The following is a 26,379-nucleotide window of genomic DNA, read 5'->3' on the forward strand; positions in this document are numbered from 1 at the left end:
AGGCCGTAACAAAGTCGAGCAAACATCTACTTTAGCACCTGAGCTGCTCTTGGGGTGTTAGCCGCCTTCTGGTGTGTTACTTTGCAGGACATTAAAATGATGGTGTTGGGTATGTGTCTTGTAATGGCCCTGTCCTGTGACTGGGAACACAGTTCCTTGGCAAACAAGCTTAGCCTCCTGACATAACCAGAGTGCTAGTCACAGAATTCAGACTTCTAGGGCAGCTTATACTTATGAGCTGAAGTTTGAGGGCTGGAGAGACCACTTATTAGTGAAGAGTCTGATCTGCTCTGCAGAGGACCTTAGGCTCAGACCTGGCTGCAACGCCAGCTCCAAGGGGATGGGAGACTTTCTTCTGGACTTGGCAGGGGCCTACACACACACACACACACACACACACACACACACACACACACACGCATGCACGCACACACACACACACGCATGCACGCACACACACACACACACGCATGCACGCACACACACACACACACACATGCACGCACACACAATTTTTTAAAAAAGTTTAAAAAAAACTAATTTGAAACAACCTCACTCATCAAGGTTGACCATAAGAGCTTATTAGGAAGGAAAGAAGTGACGCTGAAAGATAAATTTCGTCAGTATTTTATTTTTTAAGGTTTATTATTGTTTTTTATGTATTTGTGTTTTGCTTGCATGTACATCTGTGCGAGGGTGTCGGATCATCTGGTTCTGAAGTTGCAGACACTTGTGTGCTGCTCTGTGGGTGCTGGGAGTTGAACCTGGTCTGCAGTCATTGCTCTTAATCACTGAGCCACCCCCTCATCATTATTTTAAATCCCACCTCCTGCAGCTACAAGATATTTGAATTGCACACAAAGTCGGAATAGCCCACTTACAGGAAACAAGAACCTTATTTCTTTTTTTTTGGCTTCTCTGTTTTGTATTATTTCCATTACAAAGGTCACAAGCAGTGCACACTGAGCTGCTGGGGCCAGAAGTGCCGCCAGGAAGCTCCATAGACATCAGCTTCTGGAACTGCCGACAAAATCTTAGTGTAAATTCACAGCATAACTAAGGGACTATTTTTTGGTGGACTAACAATGTTACCTGCTTAGTCAAACCAACCAACACATAGAAATTAGTGACACTGTGCCTCTGCCTTAGGAACAGAACAATTATAATTTCTCAAGAATTGTACAGTTTTAAGAGTATTCCACATAGAATAATCAAGGAATGTAAGACTCCTAATTAGGGTTTCTTATTGCTGCAATGAAACACCATGACCAGAAAGCAAGTCAGGGAGAAAGGGTTTATTCGGCTTAAACTTCCACATCACTGTTTATGATTGGAAGAAGTCAGGGCAGGAACTCAAACAGGGCGGGAAATGGAGGCAGGAACTGATGCACATGCCTTGGAGGATGCTGGTTACTGGCTTGTTCCCATGGCTTTTCTCAGCCTTATTTCTTATAGAACCCAGATCCACCAGCCCAGGGGTGACCTCACCCATAATGGGCCAGGCCCTACCCCATCAATCACTAAAGGAATGCCTTACATGCTTACCTACAGCCAGATCTATGGCAGCATTTTCTTAATTGAGTTCTCTCCTCTCAAAAGACTCTCACTGTATCAAGCCGACATAAAACTAACCAACAAAGCAGGTTATACTCTTAGTCTTTTTCCAACGAATTGGAACTTGTCCAAATTCATACAAATCTTGTTACTTTGCCCTGCTGATGGCATCTGTGTTTTCATCTCTATGTACCCAGTTCTGTGGGGTCTCATCTTGGTTGTCAACTTGACACATCTGGGAGGAGGGAACCCCAACTAAAGAAGCGCCTCCATCCCATTAGCATACGGTCACACCTGTGAGGAGCTGTTTGGATTGATGATTGAGAAGGTCAGCCCACTGTCTGTGCCACACTTGTGCCTGTGGCCCTGAGTTGGAGGAGAAAGCTGGCTGAACACAAGGATTACACAGGAATCCTCCATGATCCTCTTTCTTAGCTCTTGCCTTGGCTTCCTTATGTGATGGACTACAGTGTACACTGAAATAAGCCCTTACCTCCCCAAGTTGCTCTTGGTCAAGGTGTATATCATAGCAACAGAGAGCGTACGAGAACAGGTTTGGTTCCTAATTGTCCATTTTCCATGTTTTCCTATAGCAGGAATAGTCCGTAGTAATGGTTGCCCAGTGTTCAGGCAGAACCAGCAAACAAAGTCTCTACAGAGAAACCACCAGCATAATTCTGCCTCAGTGTGGATCTGAGCTGTGTTTCATACATATACCAAGAGGTAAAAACAGCAATACACCTGTTTCTAGATGTGATTATGCTCAGGATAATTTTATTTTACTAATTACAACTGTTATCTGCTGGTCATTTGGAATCTGTGGTTATAGATGGGAATGATGCAAGAAACAAGGCCACAGCACAGATGAGAGCTGAAGAATTTCGTCCCTCACTTCTCCTTCAGGTAGCCCCACACCGGACAGACAAAGGTCAAGCACGCTGAGGAGGACTGGGAGGTGACAGCTGACGTTTCAAGAATTGTGCTTTTGCATTTGACATTTCACCTTTTGATTCTGAGAGTAAAAAGACTTTGGAGGAACCCAAGGCCAGAACTGATCTGAGACATTCAGCCTAGAACGCTCCCCCATCCCATCACCTTCTGCCTCATGATTCATCGAGGCCAGAGGCAACTGTGCAACCGTAGCTGAACCTGATAGCAGCTGAAAGAAAATGATGGGGTATATAGGGTCTGGCCTACCTTTAGAGCCGGAAGGTATGGTTTCTAGTGGGATGGTATCGGCTTTAGATTTGAGAAGAATTCAAGAATTATTTGATTTCATACAGAGATATGCAAAGTGCTTTTAGAACAACTCTGGCTACAAGTGGCAGTGGGGATGATTAAAAAAGATCTTGACTTAGAAACACAAAGCTGTGCTTTCTATTTTAGCAGTGAGCCTGAAACACCTGTGTGCGTGCGTGCACATGAGTATGTGTGCCTGCACGTGAGTGTGCATGTGTGCATGCGTGCGGGTGTGTGCGCGGGTGTGCTTGTGTGTGTTGAGTGATATAGAATGAAGTACTGTTTGCAAGAAAAATTAAAATCATAATTCTTCTTCTGTAAAGACAAACTGTCACTAAATATCAGTCAGCCTTCCTAGTTCTATTCCTACTGTACCATAGGAAAAAAAAATACTGAAAAGAAACAAACAAAAGTCTCAGCATGAGCTTCTCTAATAGTGAGTGTATGATTCCTTACCCACAATCGAGAGAGACGAAGAGCCACTGTTTGTGGTCCCAGCACTCAGGAGGCTGACACAGGAAGATCACTTGACCTCAGGAGTTTGAGATCAGCCTGGGCGTACACAGACCCTGTTAAAAATAAACAAACAAAAAAGACTACGATAGTTCAGATACCAAAACTATGTGAGCTAATTCAATAACTAAACTATTTTGCTTGTGATATGTGTACAATTAGTATTGTATCTATTCTCAGCAACACTACTAAGTAATAGTAAGGGAATTTTGTTTATATCCAGGTCTACGGTACTCAGAAACAGTACCACATATTTGAATATTTGAAGGAACAATAGCATTCATTAGACACTGGAAAAAACAGGAGAACTCCTTACTGAATCGGAGAGAATATCTTTGAAAGCTGTCCACTGGCAGAAGCAAGCAAGTGGAGACATGGAGAAGCTTCGGGACCCATTACCTTGAGAACTCAACAGCTGCCTGGGTGTTTTCAGAGGTCGGGAACATTTAAACAGTTAAATGTGCACACCCCGAGTCTGAAAGTGCCTCTATTAAAAAGATGAAACCAGGTCACAGGGCCACTGAGAATATTTCAGAACACACACTGGAACAAATTGCGGGCCAGGCATTCCTGGCCAGTTTCTGTAGTTTCTCTTCCTGTCTTCAAGGGGTGATGAAAGTCCCAGATCCCTCTTGACCTCCACGGCCTTGCCTGGGGAACTCAGTGTCAGGCTGACGGGCTTGGCAGAAAACATGCTTGGTTAAGGGTTCATAGAAACCAATTAAACTAGATCATTTTCAAACCCTGAGAACCATTAGGGAGTGAATGTCTCCCTGGCTGGAGGCTCACTTCATCTGAAGCTGTTCTTAGCTTCCCCTCTGCCAAAACTCAAGCCACATAAAATGCCACTTCTCCATCTGACTGGGACTTGGAGAGTAAGCCCTTCCAGGACCCTGGTTCACTTCTTGTCTAGATTAAAGGTCGGCATTTCCCCTTCTTTCTGTAAAGGGTTGCATAATGTTTGGGGGTTTTCACAGCTGCTGTCCTTTCCTGCTGTCAGGGGCTGCCCTGTGATTCTTGGGTGCAGGAATGTGACGCCACTTACAGGAACGGGAGATGTGCTGGCTCTGGTCTCTGAGCCCATTGTCAGCCCTCATTCTAGGGAGTAACTGCAGACAGTGCCTCTCTTCTGAAAAACCATCTGCTTCCAAGGTTCTAACCAGATTATTGCCCTCTTAGTGTGTAATACTCTGGTAGCAGTCCCATAGCCTTTCAGAAGCGGCGGTGAGCTGAGGATGCCCTGTTTACGCTCCCCAGCAACAGACTGTTCAGAAGTTGACTGGCACTTAGAAGGGCTGGGCGCGGTTTCGTGTAGAGACCTGAGCCTGCAGCTACTCATGGTTCTTACTAACCTTGGATTTATACTTAGGAGCCAGAAACAATGACCATTCTGTGGTGGCAGGTGCACATTCAGAGAAAAATAACAAATTATGGAAAACATAGTTGCCTTAGAAGCCTTAGGAGCCAGTGTGCTTTCTCTAGATGTCAAATGAGTTCATCCCTCAAGCTACAGATAAATTTGTTTACATGTAAGGGGTGGGGGATCCAACCAGAAGGCAGTCTAACCTCTAATCAGCCAAGAATCCCAGAATTTCGGGCAGGTAGAGGACATTGTTATCAACATACTCAGATGTTTCATATTACCAATGAGGAAACGAAGGCCCAAGGAGGAGAGTCAGCTTGCTGAACCACAAGATCTTAGCCATTTCCACTTCCTATCTGTAGCTATCTAAGCAACCCGGTGTAAAGGGGACTCGCTGATTGCACAAGTGCCTGTGGCATGGGCTAAGCTCCGGGTGCCTGGATATCCTTTACAGACAAGCTTTCTTGGACTGGAGGAAGTCCTAGCAAACACTTGGCATGTAAGGAAGAAACAGGCAGAGGCAGCAGCCTATCGTTGACTTGATGCTGCCGATGGAAACCGCACAGGATAAAGCATCAGATGGCCGTCTTCCCATGAGTATAAGTGCTGATCCCTCATGTTGTATGATAACATCGCAAGGACAGATGGAGACCTTCTGAAATCAAAGTTTGCATCGATCTGTTTTCCTCCCAGCAGATCGAAGGCGAATGTGACCCTCATATCTTTAGTGTCTGTGACATAGAGGATCCCTCGGGCTATGAAGGCATTGCCGGCCTTGGATTTGGGGTACGTGGTGTTGATGTGCTGTAACACAGAGAATGTCTGCTCGTCCAGCTGGGCCACAAGGATGCTTGAGCCATCCACACTCGAAGCGTAGATAATCCAGACGCCTTTCTCGTCCACCGCTATGTTGAAGTAAGTCTTGGAATTTGCAAAGAGGTATTTTCGATCGAAATACAAAGCATTTTCAAGCTTCAGCGTTTGGGGTGTCTCTTTGCCAAATTCAAATCTGAAACATGTTTTTAAAGAATGGATTAGAGTGGGGTCACCATGTCTGTGGACACAGGCAGTTTGTTAGGCTCCTTATAAAGCCGGACCGAGTTAGCAGGGCTGGACCGAGGCCTGGTGTTCTGTTGCCAAAATGTTCCAGGCAACTTCTACTTGTCCTTCAGTGTTTTGGGCAGCAAGGATGCGAAGGCCAGTGACTAGCCTGTGCTACCAGGAGCAAAGTGAGACAGCAGTGTGGTGTTAAGACCTGTCCTCAAATTAACGATGTAGCTGAGGATGACCTTGAACACCTAACCTGCCCACCCCACCTGCCAAATGTTAGGATTACCGGTAGTACCTGCAATGCTGGAGATCAAAGCCAGAGCCTCAGACACTCTTTCAACTGAGATACATCTCTAGCTCCTAAATTTGAGTTTTAAAAGTCCCATGCTTTCTGTATATTCCATGCTGTGTGTGTGTTTAAGAATTTAAGAGAATTTAATAGAAAAGTAACCAGCTGAGAAGAGAATGCAGCATAGGCTATGAAGGCAATTTTCTTGTCTGGTAGGGACTGACAAATACAACCACAGCATGGAATTCCATGTTCCTTAGCTTCTGGGGTCTGATTTCTCAGACTTCAAACCTGAACACTATCAAAAAGTCCATTATGATTCAAGCAGTACCTAAATCTGGGAGTAAGGCTATGTAAGATATTAGGTTAAAAGAAAACACCAGAGGGCGCTATTGAGCAGCAGACCGCAGAAGGCAAAGGCGTGTGTGACTGTGATTTAGGGGGAAAAAACGACGACAAACAGAAACAGACTAGAAAAATCTGAATTAAGTCGGCAGGAGGCCTGAAAAGAGCAAGCACTTGGGCAGGGCTCAGCAGGGCCAGCTCCCTAGTGCCGGAATTCTGTACAGCTCTCCAGCCTGCGTGGGTGCGGGAGGTGTCTGCCCCACAGAAACCGGCTTTGACTCAGTCCTGCCCCTCCCTCAGCTCTAGGCTTGTGGCTTGATATAAGTCTAGGCTCGTGATAGGTTCCCTGCGCAGTCAGCTCACCCAAGCCTGGTGGTAGTACAAGACTACAACCTCAAATACTTGGAAGGATTGCTAAATGAAATGCCCAGAGTGTCCTTTTGTCTTAGTTTTAGCTAACTCCACCTTGCCTTTTACCTCACTTCTCCCCAGCCCCTGCTGGGTGTAGGAGCCTGCCATGATAAGCTAAATATGAACAGATCACCCAAAGGAAGTTCTTTACTTCCAACATTATCACTTGCCAGAGTTAGGACTCTTTTGAAGGCCTGAGTCTCAGTAATTTATCCTGAAGCAGTGCCTGGTTGCAGGAAGGACCATAAACTAAGATTACCTGAGCACCACCCAAAAACAGACCACCCAAAGGAAATGCCTAATGTTCCAACCGCTGTAGGTAGGATCACCTGCCAGCACACACTCACCAGGACACCCCTAGACAAATGTCAGCCACTCAGGGGTCCTGAACCTCAGAAACCCCTCACCCCCAAAGAAAAGGCTTCCTCACAATAAAAATAAAAGTGGAAAAGAAGGGAGGGGCTCCAGGTCGCTGATAAAGACCGTTTCTAGTATGTGTGAGGCCCTGGGTTTGACCCCATACCTCAAAGATAAAACCCCCAAACCCCATTTTTAAAAGAGTTCGTTTCTCATTCTGGGACTTTTCCACCCCAGAAGTCCCCCACACCAACTGTGGCCTGGTAGCCATGGTAATGTGGCAGCAGGGGCTTAGCAGGCTAATCAGACATCCTGAGTGATGGAGAAGCAGAGCAGGGGGTGAATTCCCTTCTACCAGTACTGGAGAGTTTGTTCCAGAAGGGTGACAGAGATGAGTGGAGAAGGAGATGATGGGAGAGGGGGAGAGGAGCGTGAGGAAAGGAGGGGCATTTGCTGTCTGCTGTTTTTCACACCAAACTGTCTGAGCCTGCTTGTAGCACGGCTCAATGGCTGCTGACCTTCCCTCATAGAAGGGGGTTAGGGAGGGCGCGGGTCCCTCACCTGAGTATCCTCGTGGGGGTGGGGGTGGGGATCATGGGTTCCTCACTTGATTATCCGGCCACTCCTCCCAACCAGTTGTGTGCAGTTCTGCCCTAATTGCATATGGCCTTGGGGGTCTTGGGAAGGGGCTGGAGTATTCCTGTGGGGAAGGACTGGGGGAAAGAGGCAGCCATCACCCATGCTGCGTGTAGACTTTCCAGCGTGGCTGCTTTAAGGTCACCCGTGTTCCTGCTGGTGGCCCCTCACCCATTGCTCATTGGTTCCCCACACTGAACCATGGTGGGATCATACTTCTGTTTGTCACTGCGACTTCAGGCGGAGGGATGGATGTTGTTTATGTCTTTCCCAGGGAAAGAATTTTAACAGCATAGCTTGTCTCAAGAGAAAGGAGAAATAAGTGAGCTTCTTCCCCACGTCAGAGAATGGCCCTTTGTGCCAGGAGGGCTCTACTCTGCTTGCCTCCTGTCTCAAAGAATATGAGGTGCCACACTCCATGTCTCCTCCTCCCTGCTTCTCATCTTCTCATGGGTCCACATCAGCAAGAAAGGCAGACCCCAGGCAGGGACCAGGACGTGGGGTTCCTTTGCCATATTCCCCCATTCCCTTGAGGGACAAACCCTGATTGACCCACCTAGGTACGTCTAAACAACCGCAGAAGACAACATACAACATCTAAACAACCGCAGAAGACAACACACAACATCTAAACAACCGCAGAAGACAACACACAATGGGCACGGCACGACCCACCGTGCCGAGACACAGCCAGGGCACCGCGGTCCGGCTGACTCACCTCACTATGGTGTTGGAGCCCCCTTTGTGGTAGTAGAGAGAGTTGTTGAAAACTGCATGCCCGCAGCCATGGAAGTAATGCGGGAGGTGGATGAGCGTGAAACTGCTGTTGAGAAGAGCTTGCAGGTCTTTGAACTCCTTCACCATGATTCCTGCATGAGGGTAGTGGGGAGGCTGTTACCCATCAGCAACCACGGCCCTGCCCATGAAAAGGCAGGCTGCTAAGAGAGAACCTGTGTCCTCTCCCACCTACCCTACTCTATACTATGTATAAAACTGGGCAGCACAAACCTATCCCAGGAACACACACTTGGGACAGCGATGGCTTGCTGCCGCCCACCCTGGCTACCCACCAAGACCATGGCTACTCCTCTACTGCACTTTTCTTTTCCTTTGAGCCCCAAACTCTCAGCTTGGTAGATGAAGGTTTGTTGCTCTGATCAGTTAGTGATGGTAAAATATGTGTACCCTCAGACCCTTCTGGGATGAGGCCACTGTTACCACCACTTCAATCATAACCTCTGGGACAGCATGGCTGGGCCTAACCTCAGACACGGGGAGGGTTCAGACATGAAGAGGCTGTGAGATGACTCTTTTCCCTCTTCCCTGGGCTCTGTCCAACAAACGTGAGAAACATGGCCAAAAGTACTCTCACAGGATGGCATCCCACTCAAAACAACGGCGGGGCACACAGAATTTGTGTTTTCTATCTAAGGCTACATCACCCTGAACACACCAGGTCTTAGAGCCAGATGGTTTGTGGTGATGTTTTGCTTGTGATCTAACAAATAAAGCTTGCCTAAAGATCAGAGTGCAGAGCCAAACCTTCACTATATATATATATATACACACACACACACACACATACACACACACGTGTGTGTGTGTGTCATTTGGTGTGTGTGTTAGTACTTGTGTGACATAATTGTCTCTCATATTACTTCCTCATTATGATTTGGTTGATAAAACCTGTCATTTTGTTTATTTCCTTTGGGCTAGCGTGTTAAAACTGGATAGCTTATGAGGCAGCCGTCAGGTCCCTAGGACTGAACTACAAAGCTTGTAGCCAACCCATCCCAAATAGGAAAGTGTTCTTCCTGTTTAGCTGTACTTTCTAAGATAAAGAGCCTTATGCCCGCACTAGTGGGGACCTCAGACCTGAAGGAAGACAGGCAGTGGATAGGATCACAGCACCGGATGGGCTGTCTCTGGAGGGAGGTACCTGAAAAATGTTCTGTTACCCAGATACGCTCATCACTCTTGTTAGCAGACTCTCTTATCCAAGTCCCAAAGGTCTCTCTCACCTTCAGTACTTGGGCTGGGTTTCCAATGGAGGTGATCATGGATTCTGTTAGAGGAAAAACCAAGTTATAACTTGCCTGACAGTTATGACAAGAAAGGCAGACAGTTGTGAATTTCCAAACAAGTTTTGTGTGTGGTGCAGGGAATTGAATCTTGGGCCTGTGCAGGCTGGTGAAGCACACTGGCACTGAGGCCCAGCTCAGCCCAGGGTGCCCAGGGAACCCAGGGTGTCCAGGATGCCCAGGGAGTCTAGGATGCCCAGGGTGCCCAGGGAGCCCAGGATGCCCAGGGTGTGTACCTGTTTGTGGAGAATGGCGCTCATTTACTTTCTCATCGACTTTCCCCACCAAGGTGTCATCATTTGGTATGGCACACGTCTCACCTAAAATGGCAACAGTCAAAACAGATGCTATGGGGTTATATAGCCTTATATCTATAAGACCCGAATATATCCATTATAACCTTTCTGCCATGTTTCTCGGTTGCTTACTTTTTAGCAATCCCCAGCCATATGCTACCCGACAGTGTTTCACTCTGATAGCTGGGTTTGTTCTCTGGAAACATCTAGAAAGAACACTATTGCAAACAATGCAGTTGTCTGGAGAAGGATAGAATCCCAGGTGAGGATCCTCCTTCACACCTGCTGCAGAAATGGAAGCTCACGTTGTCCCTTGTGGTTTAAGACAGGCAAGGCATTCTGGGTAACCACTCAAATTCTAAATCCACAGTTGAAATAGTTTCCATTATTATGACCCTTCGTTTCTAGGGAACTTTTAAACTGAGCTGGTACAGGTAGTTCCTTGGGTGTCTGTTTTCTGTCTGTAAGCCAGATACAAGGATAACAAACCCTAGGACAGTCAAGGGATTCAGAAGAACTAAGTCCATAGCACTGAGGCTGGCCACATCATCTGCTGCTAAGTGGTGGCGGAGGACCGCAGATGTAGCTTAGACATGGTAGCCGTGGGGCTCTGGGCTCACCTCCCCCAGCACACACAGGACTGATCCTGATGGAAATGCAATAATCATTCTCTGCCAGGTTTGGCCGAACTGACCGTTCCACTATCTCCCAATGTTTCACTCTCCCGGGAATTTGTTGCTACAGTTAACAGCTGAGCCCTCAAGATGCCCTCAGGTGACCTAGTGACACTGTGTTCTTTGGTTGTAACAGGAATTAAAAAACAAACCAGATAAAATTCTGCTGCAGTTGGGGGGAGGGGAGGAGAAATGGAAAAGTACAGGGAGAGCCGTGAGGGGAGGGCTGAGAGGTTCAGCGCTGGCCTGTCATGGTCCTCGTGCCCGGGGCGTGGACACTGGCCTGTCATGGTCCTCGTGCCAGGAACACGGACACTGGCCTGTCACGGTCCTCATGCCCGGGACACGGACGCTGGCCTGTCACGGTCCTCATGCCCGGGACATGGACGCTGGCCTGTCACGGTCCTCATGCCTGGGACACGGACGCTGGCCTGTCGCAGTCCTCGTGCCTGAGGCACGGATTCAGACTTCCCTGTGAGCATATTGTGGGAGGGATCTCATTTAGGACAAAATCTCCCTCTTTCCAAATTTGGTCACAAAGTCTAGAGAGGTGTCATCAGCGTAAGGAGTGGGCTCCTTGGGGGCAGAGCGTGGTACCTGAACACTGACTGTTGAACATATTTGGCTGCCGGGGGCCTTTGGATTTTCTGCTTCCAGGTGGGCCTGGAGGCCCTGGGGGTCCAGGTGGGCCAGGAGGACCTTGGTCACCTTTGGCACCTAGAGAGAAGAGGGGGGAGAAAGTGATAAAATGTTTTCCACAGAGACAGTTTCCCATTAGAAAAAGAGAAGAGAGCAGCTCCGGAGTGCCCCTGTGTGCGCCCCTTCCTAGGGACGACTGTCAGAGTAGGTCCTGGGGGTCCATTCTGTGCAGGATTCTGTGTCAAGTCTCTCTGTGAGGAAGTGTGGGGATCCTCTCCAGAGAATTTTGCTAGGAAGTGGTGGTTAATTTAAGGTCACAAGTAACGAGGGCAGGGTCCCGGGCTGCAGTGTCTCTCAGCAGACCTGACCTCTGTTAGTGCAGGGCTAGCGGACCCCAGTTCTGACTGCTTAGAATCCTGAAGGAACTCTTTTCTTCTTCCTCTCCTCTCCCTCTTCTTCCTCTATGTATCCCTCACCTCTCTCCTTTCCCTTGCTCCCCTTCCTCCCGTCCTTCCCATTCTTCTTGTGCTGGGGAATTTGACCCAGGGTCTCTTGCAAACTGGGCAAGCACTTTATTACTGAGCTACACCCTCATCTCCTAAGGATTAATCACCATCCAATCTTAGAGCCTATGAGAATGCCAGTGAGGAGACAAGTCGCTGGGCACCTGAAATCCTCACACTCGACAGTCGTCAGGTAGCAGAAGCACCCCAAAGTATAGTGGGACAGCCACGAGTTAGTCAGACTGCCTCTGTTCACATTGTGGCTTTGGTCTTACCACACAGTCAGACTTGAAGTGACCCTGCTACTCTGCCTCCCCATGCTGGGATTTCAGGCAGGACCCTCCACACCCTATTGATCAGGGTAATGAGGTAAATTACGCATGCTAGGTACCAGACTCAGACTTGTCCGAATGGACAAATGTACACAGCTTTGAAAATACGGAATACCGTATTCCGGTGCTGAGCATCGTGGTACACTGGAGTCCCAACACTTGGAAGGTGGAGCAGGAGCACAGGACAAGGTCAATCTCTGCTACACCTTGAGCTCCAGGCTAGCCTGGGAGACAGAAGGCCTTATCTCAAACAAATCAGGAAAGAAAGAATTTTGGAACGTGCTACAGAGCAGAGGGCCAGAGAAGATCAAAGCTACCAGAGTGGTCCACTGATTGGACAGGGTGGGTCTCTGTGCCCTGGTGTCTGGGTTTGACAGGGTGGGTCTCTGTGCCCTGGTGTCTGGGTTTGACAAGGGCAGGTCTCTGCGCTCTAGTGTCTGGGTTGGACATGGCTGGTCTCTGTGCCCTGGTGTCTGGGTTGCACAGGGCGGGTCTCTGCGCTCTGGTGTCTGGGTTGCACAGGGCGGGTCTCTGTGCCCTGGCGTCTGGGTTGGACATGGCTGGTCTCTGTGCCCTGGTGTCTGGGTTGCACAGGGCGGGTCTCTGTGCCCTGGTGTCTGGGTTGGACAGAGCGGGTCTCTGTGCCCTGGCGTCAGAGAACCTACCTGTCAGAAGCACATCGTTGGACACATCTCCCTTGTCTCCCTTTTCACCTTTCTGCCCGGGTGGGCCCTCATTTCCAGGAGAGCCCAGTTCACCAGCATCTCCCTTCTCTCCCTTTTCCCCTGGGTTTCCCGTGGCTCCAGGTAACCCTGTGGGGGAAAATGACATACTAACTCATGCACACAGTTCTGGTTCCCTCTTTGTAAAGATTGTACTTTTGTGGAGCAGTTTTGTAAACCAAAAATCCTTCACCACCTTTCCAGCGATGCTGCTCCACACTCATTATGGGATGGTATTTCCCAGTGGCTCTGGGGGACAACTTTCAGAGCATTTTAGAGAGGAGGCAGTGACAGTTTGAGTAAGGCACCGTCCCCACAGAAGGTGAACGTGTCATTAGGAGGACCATGGATCGGCACAGCTGATGGAGGAAGGTCATTGGTTAAAATAAAAGAAACTGCTTGGCTCTCATTGGTTAGGAGATAGGTGGGAGGAGTAAACAGAACAAAACGCTGGGAGGAAGAGGAAGTGAGGTCAGACTCGACAGCTCTCCTCTCGGGAGCAGATGCCTCAGAGAGACACCATGCTCCCAGCTCCCAGGCAGACGCAAGCAATGAAGCTCCAACCCAGGATGGACATAGGCTAGAATCTTCCTGGTAAGACCGGTGCTATACAGATGATAAGAAATGGGCTAGTCCAGGTGCGAGAGTTAGCCTAGAAGAGGCTAGGTAGAAATGAGCCAAGCAGTGTTTAAATGAATGCAGTTTGTGTGTTGTTATTTCGGGGCAAAAGCTAGCCGAGCAGGCGGCTGGGGTGTTGGGGACGCAGCCCCGCTGTTCATATTACTACACACAGCCACTGCTATCTACGCTCTTTATTTCTTACGGCAGAATGAGTGGTGGGCTGGGCCGTCACCACAGCTTAGCAAAGTTGAAACGGTGGTGTTAAGAGATGCTAAGCTCACACGGGAGGACGGATGACCAGCTGCCTCCTCTTGCGGTTACTTCCCTGCCTTGGTAGATGTAACCTCCAACTGCCAGCCAGAGTAAACTTTTGGCTCCTTAGGTTGCTTCTGTCAGCTTTTTGGTTGCAACAACAAGAAGAGACGATCAGAAAACATGGAAGAGTAAGGTCAAGGCAGGATGGGAGTAAGGTCAAGGTGGGACGGGAGCAAGGTCAAGGCCGGAAGGTTAATATCGACTGGGAATCAACCTGGCCCATCCAAGCTTGTTTTGCTCTGTTATTGTTTTCCCCGTGCGTCCACAGCCGCCTTTCCTGGGAATAGTCTAGTTCCACTGCTAGGCTAAGACGTTTTCAAGGCTCCACCCAATGCCCGGTCAACACACTAGAATTCAGCGTTCAGGGAACTTTTCTAAATGTTAATTTGTAGCCAAAGCTAAATGAGCACATTCTAAGTTACCCTAAATGTGTTCTGAAGTTAACAGCCAGATGCCACAGACTCCAGAACTCGAGTCGTTCAGTAAATGTAGTTCAGTGTAGTGACAAACAAGGAAAGGCCTATCTCAAAGGGCGCCAAAAGGCATTGATGGTATTCAGCATAGTCTCAAAGATATCCTCATCAAACTAGGAATAAAAAGGAACTTCCTCATTCTGCAAGAGTCTGTGAGAAATGTTGGCATCACCGTTTCAGTTGAAAGGCTACGTACATTAATATCCAGAACAAGGCAAAGTTAGTCACGTGCCTCCTCTTTGTCTAATGTTCCTCTGGAGGCAGAGAGCTTGATCTTCCAGAGAAAAAGAGACACAAGGCTCACTGATTGGGGGCGGGCATTAAACCTATCTTAATTTGAACATTTCAAGGAATCTTTTAAAAAGAGTAGCTTGAAGTCATAAGTACACAAGTATCTTGCCTCTAGCTTGTTTGTTTTGTTCTTAGATCTCACTAGATAGCCCAGGCTGGCCTCAGACACACAGCAATCCTCTGCCTCCCTCTGGGATTCCCCGTGTGCTCATCACAGCTGGTTTATGCGAGGCTTCAGGCTAACCCAGGGCTTTGTCCTTGCTAGATGAGTGCTCAACCAACTGAGTCACATCTCCAGCCCTTATCTGGAACATTCTACCTATGCCAACCATGTTGCAATCCATCATAGTTGTTCTAAAGCAGTGTTTATTAACCTGTGGGTCATGACCCCTTGGGGGAGGCGTGTCAAGTGACCCTTTCACAGAGATTGCCTAAGACCATCGGAAAGTACAGATATTTGCATTATGATTCATAACAGTAGAAAAATTATAGTTACGAAGTAACAATGAAAATATTTTTATGGTGGGGTCACCACAACATGAGGAACTGTATTAAAGGGTCTCAGCGTTAGGAAAGTTGAGAACCACTGTTCTAAATAAATACAAAAAAATCTTAGGTTGGAAGGCACTGTAGAATTCATTTATATCCGTTCCCATCCAAGCCTCAACCTTGTCTGTGCTACCAGCTATTCATTTGGCTCTGTTTGTTTGAAACCTGGTCTATGTAGACCTGGCTGCCCTGGAACTCACTCTGTAAATCAGGCTGGCCTTGAACTCACAGAGATCTTCCCACCTCTGCCTTCCGAGAGCTGGAATTAAACACGTGCACCACAGTTGACTCATCTCAGGGCTTTTCAGTGACAGAGATTTTTCACCTCGGATTGCATCACAGGGGCTGGGTTAGGTCAGTGGTTGATTACTCGCCTAGCACAGGGTCCTGGATTCAGTCTCCAGTGTTACAGAAGCATGAAATCAAGACGTAGGGAAGAAAATATTACTGGCTAGATTCCAGCTAATTGTAAGAATAATCTAGAGCTGAGCCTGGTGCCACGCAGAGATTGGGAGGTTAAGGCTATTAATTGGTTACCTAGAGACTCTAAGGCAAACCTGGCTCCCTGGGATCCTGTCTAAATGAAACACGTGAATTCCACCTGCCATGGAGGGGACGCAGTGCCGGAGGAGGTAAAGACAGGTATCCCTCGCCAGTACCTATGTGCTCTGCCTACTCTGCATCTACAGTCAGAAGCTCAACACTATTGTTGGGCAGGGAGTCATGAATCAGGAGTCAATCTTCACAGCAGTACTGGGAGCTCATGGCTCTGGGTCATTTCTGCTCAGGGGACACTGGGACTTCTGGCTGAAAAGTGACAGAAGTCCTTATCTGGGCCCTCTGCGTGAGAAGTCATCCCTTTGTTAGTATTTTAAATGAGCAGTTTGGTATATTATGTAAAGGAGACAAAAGTCGGGGTGGTTGCTATAGAGTTCCGCCTGCACGAAGCGCCAAGTGCTCCTGACACCTAAAGACCGTGCAGCCCACATTCAGCAGCACTCAGGGAAATGGTGTGAGATGTTCACATCTTGGCTTTCCAGCCCTTTATTCTAACTTGAGACCTGCACTGCCCTCTGATTTCCTTCCTTTATCCCACCCCTCTCTTACACGCCTTTCATTTCCTTTCTCAAAAAGGCCATATGGATACTAGGAAAGTGTTCATTTTGTAATGTAGCCTTGACAGAGGCAGTATTTAGAGCTATCAGAGCCTTTGCTTGACGGTGCATTTTGCCTCCTAGCTGAGGTGTGCATGGCCATTTTTCAGCTTTTGGTAAAAGACAGTGGTGAATGTTTTGTCTACAAGCAATCTGTCTTTGCCATGTGTGTGTGTGTGTGTGTGTGTGTGTATGTTTGTGTTAGTGCACACACATTATTTGAAGGACAGATATTGATATCATTTATCTTTCATCACTCTTCACCATATTGTTTGTGATAATAATAATAATAAAGCTGGCTATGATGGCCCACGCCTTCAATCCTAGCACTGAGAAAGCAGAAGCTGGCAACTCTCTTGTGCATTTGAAGCCAGCCTGGCCTACATAGTGAGCTCCAGGCCAGTCATGACTATGCAGAGAGACCCTGTCTCAAAAAATCAAAAAGAAAACAGAAGATTGGTTGTGTGTGGGGTGGGACGTGCAGATGTGGAGGTCGGAGGACAACTGTAGCAATCAGTTCTTTCCTCCCCCACGAGGGTCCTGGGAGTTGACCTCTGGTCATCAGACGTGTACAGAAAGCACTTTACTGCTAAGCCATATCATTGGCCCCATCATATTTTTGAGATACGGTCTCTTTACTGAACTTGGAGCTTGATGTTTAGTCTGGGTTAGCTGGCCAGCAAGCTCCAGGGAAGGAGCCGCCTGCCTACCCCTGCCACTCTCCAGCAGGGGTTATAGGGATACACGATCTCACCCGCCTTCTCACTGTCATTCACTGTGTGCACAACATCTTCTACCCTGATGCATGTTAGGTCAGAGCTGCCTACCCTGCACAGGGACGCTGTAACATGGAATGACCCACAGCCTGGCATCACTTGTCCCGTGACTCCTCACTGGTTCTGAGTTACAATCTGATGGAGAAGAAGGGTCAGATTATCCCTGCCTAACGCCGGAGGGAGAAACGGCTCTCCTGTTTTCTTCTGGGGTCGCCCACTCGAAACAGTGCCACGAAGCTTGTGATGACGCCAGGCTGGGGTCAGTTTCACTGTCTTCACATCAGGGGGTGAGGGAAGACAATTTATTTTGGGCAGTACCATCTGTTACTAACTAAGGCAAAGCAGAGGGGCAAAACCCAATCTCAAGCCGGGTATTAAAAGGAGAGCAATATTTTTGGTTTTCTTAAAATGGAGATTTGATTTTTAGAGAAGACACCATAACTAAGTCTTAAAAGAGAGAAAACGTGAGGCAGATGGAAAGAAAGCAAATACTCGGTTCTGAGGCCCTGGGATTCCAGACTTCATGGAAGATGCAGATACATAACCGACAGTCGTGTCTCTCATTCCCAACTCCAAAGCTAACAGGCTTCCAACCTCACGCAGGAAACATCCACCCAGCTTCCCGTTGGTCAGGACAACACAGAAGGGAGAATAAATTAGGCAGAGAGACAATACGACAGGCTCTCACTTATATATGGAGGAAAGGTTGATCCCAAAGGAGCAGGACGTAGAGCAGTGTTTGCCAAACCTGGACAGGGTGGGGGGCCAGGAAATGGAGTTTCATCTGTGTAGAGGGAAATGGACAGAGGAACGGCTACCCTACAGAAACAAAATAGGGCACCAATAGTTGATGGGGCGCATTGAGTTCTTAAAAACAGCTAACAGAGATGGCTTGGCATATTTCCAATATAAAGAAATTGTGTAGTCTGTTTGAGACAGGTCACATGTAGTCCAGGCTGTTCTTGAACTCACTGTGTGGCTGAGACTGCCTTTGAAACCCCAATTCTGCTTTCAGGAAGCTGTGTGTGTGTGTGTGTGTGTGTGTGTTATAATTAGTATGACAATTTGCTCTGATCTGCCTATCACATCTTGTTTCAATGTATTGAAATATCACACTACATCTCCATAATATAATTACAATTATCCATGTCAATTAAAAGCATATTAATAGTATATATAGTTTAAATATAGATATTATTTTTAAATGTTATAAAATATATACTATAAATTATAAGTTACTTGGTTTTGAATAAGTTATAAATTACATGGTTATGACAGAATGAAGGGAGGATTTTTTTTTTTAGCTAAAATACTAGCCTGTTAGGAATGTAGCTCAGTTGGTAGGGTGTTTGTTGGGCATGCACAAAGCCCCGGCCGGGTTCAACCTCCAGCAATAGCATGCTTGGTGACTTATCTCTGCAATTCCATTTCCTGGGATGGAGGAGGAATTCAAGGTCATCCTCAACTACTTAAGAAGGTTGTGACTAGTCTGAGCTAGAGACCTTGTCTTTTTGGGTTTTAAAAAAGATTTATTTATGTTATGTGTTCTGCCTGCATGTATGCCTGATGGCCAGAAGAGGGCGCCAGATCTCATTACAGATGGTTGTGAGCCACCCTGCTGTTGCTGGGAATTGAACTCAGGACCTCTGGAAGAGCATCTCTCTAGCCCAGTGACCGTGTCTTAAAGGAAAGGAAAAAAAAAAAAGAAATGATGCTGGCTAATACTAAGACAGAATTTGCTATGTGTCCGGCCGGCCCTAACACTTCATATATACTAACTCACCTTCCCCAAAGCACTGAGAAGTTAACAGGATCACTAGGAAAACTGGAATGCAGTGATCGTGCAGCCTGCTCAAGGGCTCACAACTGGTCAGTGTGCAGCCAGGGCCCACACCAAGCCTCCAGGCTCCAAGCCCAGTTTTGTTCTTGTTTCTGAGGTTGAAAGCTATGAGGGATGTTGACTTTTCTGGAAACACTCGGATTAAAGTCGTAAGCTCTGCTTCACCATGTTGGTTTTTCTCTGCAGCTACTATGGCTTAGACACGAAGCATCCACAAGAGGCTTGTGTGTTAATGCTTGCTCCACTCCGCCCCCCTCACACAGAGCAATGATTGGACCACAAGGGTTCTGCTGTCACAGTGGTTTGGCACACTGATGTAGTCAGCACGGGATGACATCATGGGAGTGTGGTGGGCAGGGCTGGGCTGGAGGAATGGTCACTGAGGTCTTACCTTTGACGGTAGTCTTTCTATACTTTATCAGTACTGCTAACGTCACCCTCAAACATTATTGCAGCCCATCCCTTTTTCTTCATCCTCCTCTATCCCTGCCTCGGCCCCTCTCACTCCTGAGTTGGTGGTACAGTGTTCTCCAGGGAGCGGCCAACATGATATTTGGAAAGGTAGATCCGATCCCTGAGACCCCTCAGGGGTATCTCGCTGCTCTCCAGACACAGCTGGACCCCCTGTGGCCCTGCCGTTCTCTTCTGAAACCGCCTCCGACTTGGGAAAGGTTGAAGAAGGAAGGTCTCAGGATCTGCTTCCAGGTGACCTAGACAATGTCTCCCTTGCTCTCGAACCCCAGCTGGCTCAAAACTGAACAACCAGTCAGTGATCTCTGTCCACAGGGCCTCGATCTTTCTCTAGCTAGAACAGTCTATGCTTGAACACACTGGTTCCCACCTCTCCCAGTCCCCATGCCAGCTTCACGAATGTGCTGCAGCTCGGAGAACGAGCTCCTCTGGTATGATCTATTTTTGCAGGATGAGCAACTTGATAGAAGTGAATTAACACTGAATTTCAGCTCAGGCTTAGAATCAAAGTCCTCCACCCACTCACACTTAAGGAGAGGGTTTCTGAAGTCCCTAGCATCTGCATGAAGACGAGATAGCATCAGAAAAGACTTTGTTGTCCTCCCGCACCTGACTAGAGGCTGGTATAGGTTATCTATCTCAGAAAAGATTAAGGACCAGTCTCTCCTTATAAGATCATGGCTGTCCACTGGGTTCATTCAAACCCCAGATAGCAACATTATCAATGCAGGCTAATTTCCATCTCAGAGCCAATCATTCTCCGTAGTCATCACTGACAATACTTCCCTATAGGAAAAGGGGTGTGTGCAGGTTTCTGGAGGGGACTGAGCCACGACTCCCTGCATGTGAATATATTGATGCCTTTCTTCTGTCAGGTGTCCTGGTCAGTGTGTTTCAGTGAACATTCAGAGGGAGGAAGGGACTGCCTTTGTCTCTCCAAAGGCTAAGCAGCTCCGTCCCTTCTGGACCAGTGTCTAGACTAGCACCTGCCACATAAGCATGCTTCCCATAGGTGAACGAGATTTTCTGTCCTTCTTGTGGTTTAATGAGGACATGGCTACTTAATCACGTGTCCTCATGCTCAGGGCTCTGTCCCAGATCTTTCAGAAAGCTCTCCTTCTCTATCTGTCCCATATCCACTTCCAACATGGTACTCCCCACCCCAAGCCTGCCCCTGGAATATTAATTTTCTAGCCTTCACCGTAAGTTCAATGTCTTCCCAGGATACACTGAATGGTTGCACATCGCTATTCCGTGCCGACGAGCACTGGGAGTTGTAATTACTCTTCTGCTCTGTAATTCCCATGGTAATTGCTGGCCGGGTTAAGTCTGAGTAGACTCGGGTGCTGTCTGCCCATTGTCATCTGCATGGCTGCCGAAAGGCAAGCAGGTGAGCTTGCCAAGGGGCAGAGGAGCTCAACAGTTCTCCTCCCCTCTCCACCGCTCTCACTTAGACAGCTGATGGGGTAGTCAGAGGTGCTGGAGGGGAGCTGTCAGAGGTGCTGGAGAGGGGGGAGCTGCCAGAGGAGCGGGAGAGGGGGAGCTGTCAGAGGTGCTGGGGGGGCTGCCAGAGGTGCTGGAGTCAGGGAGCTGTCTGTCAGAGGTGCTGGAGTTGGGGGAGCTGCCAGAGACGCTGGAGTGGGGGAAGCTTTCAGAGGTGCTGGGAGGGGGTGCTGTCTGTCACAGGTGCTGGGAGGGGGTGCTGTCTGTCACAGGTGCTGGTGGGAGCTGTTTGACAGAGGTGCTGGGGTGAGGAGCTGATTTGAAAGAAGCCCAGGACCTGTCTAGGGTTATGGAGCTAAAAAGTTGCACATAGGGGACCCAGTACAGTCTCTGGCTAAGATTCACCTCTCTCTGCCTTTTTACTAGTTGCCTTATCTAATGTTAAAAAAAAAAAAAAGCCCTGTAGTGTCTGTGAGTTCCCACCGTGCCACATGTAGGTCTTGTCCGTTTCCACAGCCCCCACAATGGGCCTGAGAGGTCTTCAGAGCCTATCTCACCCTGACCAGGCCTCCTTAAGGCCCCACAGCAGCTCAGGCTTCCCTGTGAGCATGACAGACCTGGTGTGGCTAGGCCTTTACTGTGCTTGCACACAGCAGCCCAGAGGAAGGGCCTCCGGACAATAGAATTCCTTTGCAAGCTTCCTTGAGAGAGGACCCTACGTTAGGAGCCAGCCTTGGGAGAGAGACCTGAGTGTTGTCTCTCTCCTCAAGCAGTGGGAGCTGTTTTTCTAGGCAGGGAAATCCTCCACAAAGGCCGACATTAGTCCCTTGGTGGTTAACCAAACACAACGGGCAGCTGGGAAGGAAGTGGCGATAGAAGCAGAGCAGAGGGGGAGCCTTGAAGGAACGTGGGGTGAGCACGGGTGGGGGTGGGGGTGGAGATGCGGCCTGCTCTCATACATCTCCAGCTGCAGAAAGAGAAGTCAGTCCCCAAGGAGCTGTCCTCTCTGTTCTGACATAAACGTTTGGTCCACAAAGAAGACTCCTGACATCTCAACATGACAGCTTCTGGGTGGGAGGGCATCAGTGCCTCTTGCAGAGCATGACGCGCCCTGTCACCTCTGTGCCCGGTACTTCCCAGTGCTGCCCACCCGAACACAGTCACGGGGACAAGACACAAAGCAATCAGTTGGCAGAACTGCCCAGTTACCCATTTTTCCTCTCTTCCCGTTTGCTCCTTTTTCTCCTTTTGGTCCCTGGAGACCAGGCTGTCCATCTGATCCGTTGTGTCCTGGTAACCCACCAACTCCTGGAGGTCCTGTGCAAAGAACAGGAACAGTTAAGAACAGCTTCACTGCAGGTGATGTGATTTCCGCTAGCCACTGAGACAGCCCATAGGAAAGGATGGGAACATGGGTAGGATGCTGCCAGACTCCTCCCCTCTACCACCTGTGGTCCTTGGATCCTGGGGCTCCAGCCACCCATAGCTGCCCTTGAACTAAGAAAATACAAAATGGGTACTTACCTGGTGGGCCAGGTGGTCCTACAGCAGAAAAAAAGGAATTTAGATGACAAGTCACATGAGGTAGGAAGAACCCAGAACCACAAAGTCCTGCCCTCCTTAAAATAAGGTAAGTACCTGCTAAGAAACAATCCCACATCGTTTATTTACGGCTTATTGTGTTGCTCCCAAAGGGCCTTACAAACAACTCAGCGAAGACTCATTTGCTAATCAAGCCATTTTGCTTCCATTTCAATAGACCTAGAGTAATTTTTGAGCTGATTTCATTACAGATTCATACACCAATTATCTTAGAAGAGGTCAAGCTAATTATTTCGGGATCAATAGAAGCACAATGGCCCTGTGCAGCCCTGGCGCAGAGGAGGTGCCAGCACATGGCGGGTCTGTCACTTCAGAGCAGAACTTCCAAGAGCTGCCCCAGCCATTTTGTCTCCTCTGGGCCACCGAGGAGTAACCCAAGCACAGGTTGGCCTTGTGGAGTTGGATTTTGTTGCATGAAATAGCCTGAGAAAGTCTGAGCGCTCAGGTCAGGTGACAAATACCTTCTTTAGTGTGAAATGATCCAAGGCCCTAAGCGGCTTGGACGAATCATTTACACACCGAGCAATGACTCTACTTCCAGAAATAGGCATGTCTTATTGTCGGCTTATAGACTGAGCACTTGGGTAAGGCTGGAACATGAGAGGACTGAGTTCCTTGTGTTTCTCTAGATCATGCAAAAATGATTCCTGATGTGAGCTTTTGACCATTCAGAAGGCAAGCATTTCTAAACATTTATCATGCACACAAAACTCCACTAAGAAATATCAATTCTGCTATCTGCTGTATTCATAGTCTATATGAGGATGGTAGATCCTTTGAAACTACAGGGCAATATGAAGACTCAGTAAAGAAATAATCCCTGGGTTACTGGGGAAATTTCTGGGCACACTAAAGTCTAGGAAAAGCTCCCAAGAAGGTAATCTTTGGGCTATGGTCCTGAGGGAACAATGGGACTGAGGAGTTAGCATACATTGGCCTGACATTTCATGCAGGGGACAGACAGAAGCCAAGGTCCAGAAATGGGAGATACTAAGGTTCAGGATAGAAGAAAGAATAAACAAATTGGCCGTGCTTATGTGGGTAGAGACGTGGTTGAACAAGGCAGTGGGTAGGCTGGGCAGGTAGAAGCACTTGAGTGTCAAAATAAGATGTAGAGACTCTGAGAGGTGGGTCCTTAAGCAGAGTGTGTTGCTGGGACATCATTGTAGGTCTGAGGTGCTCGTTGTGGCTGGAGGATGAACACAACTGAGCAAACTGAGCTAGAGACAGAGACTGAGAGAAACGTGGTGGGGAGAAAATACAGAGGGACCTTTGAGATGAAAGCCGGGCAAAGTTGTGGCTAAATGGAACTGCTGGGTTGCAGAAAAAAAACTAGAAATTCAAAAAGCATTTCCTTGGAATAAGGAAGTTTTCGTGTCCAATTGGAAGGAGGTGGGAGTATCTTAGATACACGGATCCTAGAACATTGACGAATAGAGTCAGGGACATAGAATTCTTGGCAGAATCGGTGTCTGAGAACAGCTTTCAAATCGCAGAGATCTGCAGGGAAACAATACCTTTCACAACGGCCTCAAAACTTTTTTGAGGAAGTGAAAGACTTGTAAAATAAAAACTTTAAGGAATTGAAGAAGATATCAGAAGATGGGAATGTCTCCCATGCTCATGGATAGTTAATATAGGTTTAATATAGTGAAAAATGGGCATCCTACCCAAGGCAGTCTACAGACTCAATGCAACCCCCTTCAAAATTCCAACACAGTTCTTCACAGAATTTGATAGGAAAATTTCCAGCTTCATATGGAAACACACACAAAAACCCAAACAGGACAGCTAAAACAATCCTGAATTATCAAAGACGTGGTAGAGGGATCCATATTCTGGATTTCAAGTTGTACTGCAGAGCTATAATAATATAGCACGATATTAGCATGAGAACAGACACATCAATCAGTAGAATCGAATTGAAGGCCCAGACATAAATCCACATGCCTATGGCAACCTGATATTTTACAAAGAAGCCAGAAACACACACTGGAAGACAAAAAAAGGGCAGTGTCTTCAATAAATAACGCAGGTCAGATTGGGTGACTGTGTGTTAGAAGAATACAAAGAGATCCTTATCTATTACCCTGCCCAAAACTCATCTCCAACTGGATCAAGGACCTCAGTATAAGGCCAGATACACTGAATCTGACAGAAGAGAAAGCGGGGGATAGATTTGAACTCATTGGCACAGGAAAAGACTTTCTGATCAGTTCACCCACCGATAACACAGGCACTAAGAACAACAAGTAACAAGTGAGACCTTATGAAACCAAAAAGCTCCTGCATTGGCAAAGGACACTGTCGTTTGGAGAAAGCCACGGCGACGGTGAGAACTCAGAAGATGAGACACAAATGGCTGAGAAATATTTAATGTTCAGCATCCATAGTCACCAGGGTCATGCAAATCAAAACCACTTTGAGATTTCATCTGATACCTGTCGAGTGGCCAAGATCACTGAAACAAATGACAGCCCATGCAGGTGGGGAGCTCCTGGTCATTGCTGGTAGGAGTGCAAACTTGTACAGCCACTGTGGAAGTCGATGTGGAGACTCTTCAGGAAGCTGGGAAGAGGTCTACCTGAAGATCCAGCTATACCTCTTTCACATCTACCCAGAGGACTCTGCATCCTACTCAAGACAGTTGCTCCGCTAGGAGAAAACCAAACACGGTTCTGCTAAAGAAACTCAGCCATAAAATGACTCCTAGAAACATTCTGCTATTTCCATCATATTAGATCAGTGTCTTGCTCGGTCCTCGTCAGAGAAGCTTCCGCCTGCAGTAGATACAGAGACTCACAGCTGTGGGTATGCAGAGAGTGAAGACCTGGGAAAACTCGGTTATTAGTGGGATGTCGGGAACTATGTGGAAGAGGAGGCGGAAAGAGGGGCTGCATGAGTCCAAGCAAAGAGTGTCTTCCAGACACGACAGGACTGTACACCATGGCCTCACAGAGACCGTGGCAGCATGCATAGGGCCCACATAGGTACCAGTGCTGAGGGTGTGAAGTGGACCCAGGCTCCTACCTCATAACCAAGAAGCTAGCTCCAACTGACAACACATTACAAAAGAAAAATTCATTTTCTCCAGTGGACTTCCATTGGTTATACAAGCACATTAATGGTAGGCCCCATGCCCAAGATTAGAAGGTGTCAAAATGAATAAGGCGGGGGGGATTGTTGTTGCTGCTGATGTTTATGTCTCATAAAGCTTTGTGTAGGCATTTAAAAAATCTTATTGGCTTTTTGATTTATACCGTGGTTTTTAGTTTTAAGTCCTTTTATGTGTTTTGGTGTGTGTGTGTGTGCGTATATGTGTATTTTTGTGATTTTGTTTGCTTTTTAAATTCTGTTTTTTTTCCTGTTTGTTTTCTAAATAAAGAGACAGAGAAAGAAGACGTGGAGCTACAGTTGTGTGGATAGGGAGGTGGGGAAGATCTGGGAGGATAAGAGAGATGGGAAACCATCATCAGAACATATTGTAGAAAAAAGGATTTATTTTGTAGCTCACATTTTTAATCCCAGCACAGAGGCAGGGGGATCTCTGTGAGTGCGAGTTCAGCCTGGTCTACATAACAAGTTTCAGAAAAGCCAGGGTTACAAAGAGACGCTGTCTTAAAAAAAAAAAGATTGATTAAAAGATTGATTTTTAGGTATATAAGTATGTTGTGACTTGCTGAAAAGACTTGAGTCGCTCAGTATTGAGATTTTACCAGCAGATGGTGCTCGCACACTCACACTGGAAAAGGCTGACGGCCGACATTAGGGAGATGTCCACAATCAGTTTCTATACAGAATGGAGCCAAGGAGACCCAGGATAACGGGAGGACACTCTGT

At 47.6% G+C, this 26,379-nt stretch overlaps 1 protein-coding gene across 1 annotated transcript in view; it reads right to left on the reverse strand.

The window, feature by feature from the left end:
• Positions 1–664: 664 nt before the first annotated feature.
• Gldn (gliomedin) overlaps positions 665–26,379 on the reverse strand; it is a 46,218-nt gene continuing 20,503 nt past the window's right edge. Inside the window, exons 3-10 of the mRNA XM_075965895.1 lie at positions 22,462–22,479; positions 22,147–22,254; positions 12,948–13,094; positions 11,406–11,525; positions 10,075–10,158; positions 9,697–9,822; positions 8,476–8,626; positions 665–5,678 (exon numbers count right to left, since the gene is read on the reverse strand). Coding sequence (XP_075822010.1) covers positions 5,198–5,678; positions 8,476–8,626; positions 9,697–9,822; positions 10,075–10,158; positions 11,406–11,525; positions 12,948–13,094; positions 22,147–22,254; positions 22,462–22,479 — 1,235 coding nt within the window. The 3' untranslated portion in view covers positions 665–5,197. The remainder of the gene's footprint in view (positions 5,679–8,475; positions 8,627–9,696; positions 9,823–10,074; positions 10,159–11,405; positions 11,526–12,947; positions 13,095–22,146; positions 22,255–22,461; positions 22,480–26,379) is intronic.

The sequence above is a fragment of the Microtus pennsylvanicus genome, chromosome 3 (assembly GCF_037038515.1).
Source record: "Microtus pennsylvanicus isolate mMicPen1 chromosome 3, mMicPen1.hap1, whole genome shotgun sequence".
Taxonomy (NCBI): Eukaryota; Metazoa; Chordata; class Mammalia; order Rodentia; family Cricetidae; genus Microtus; species Microtus pennsylvanicus.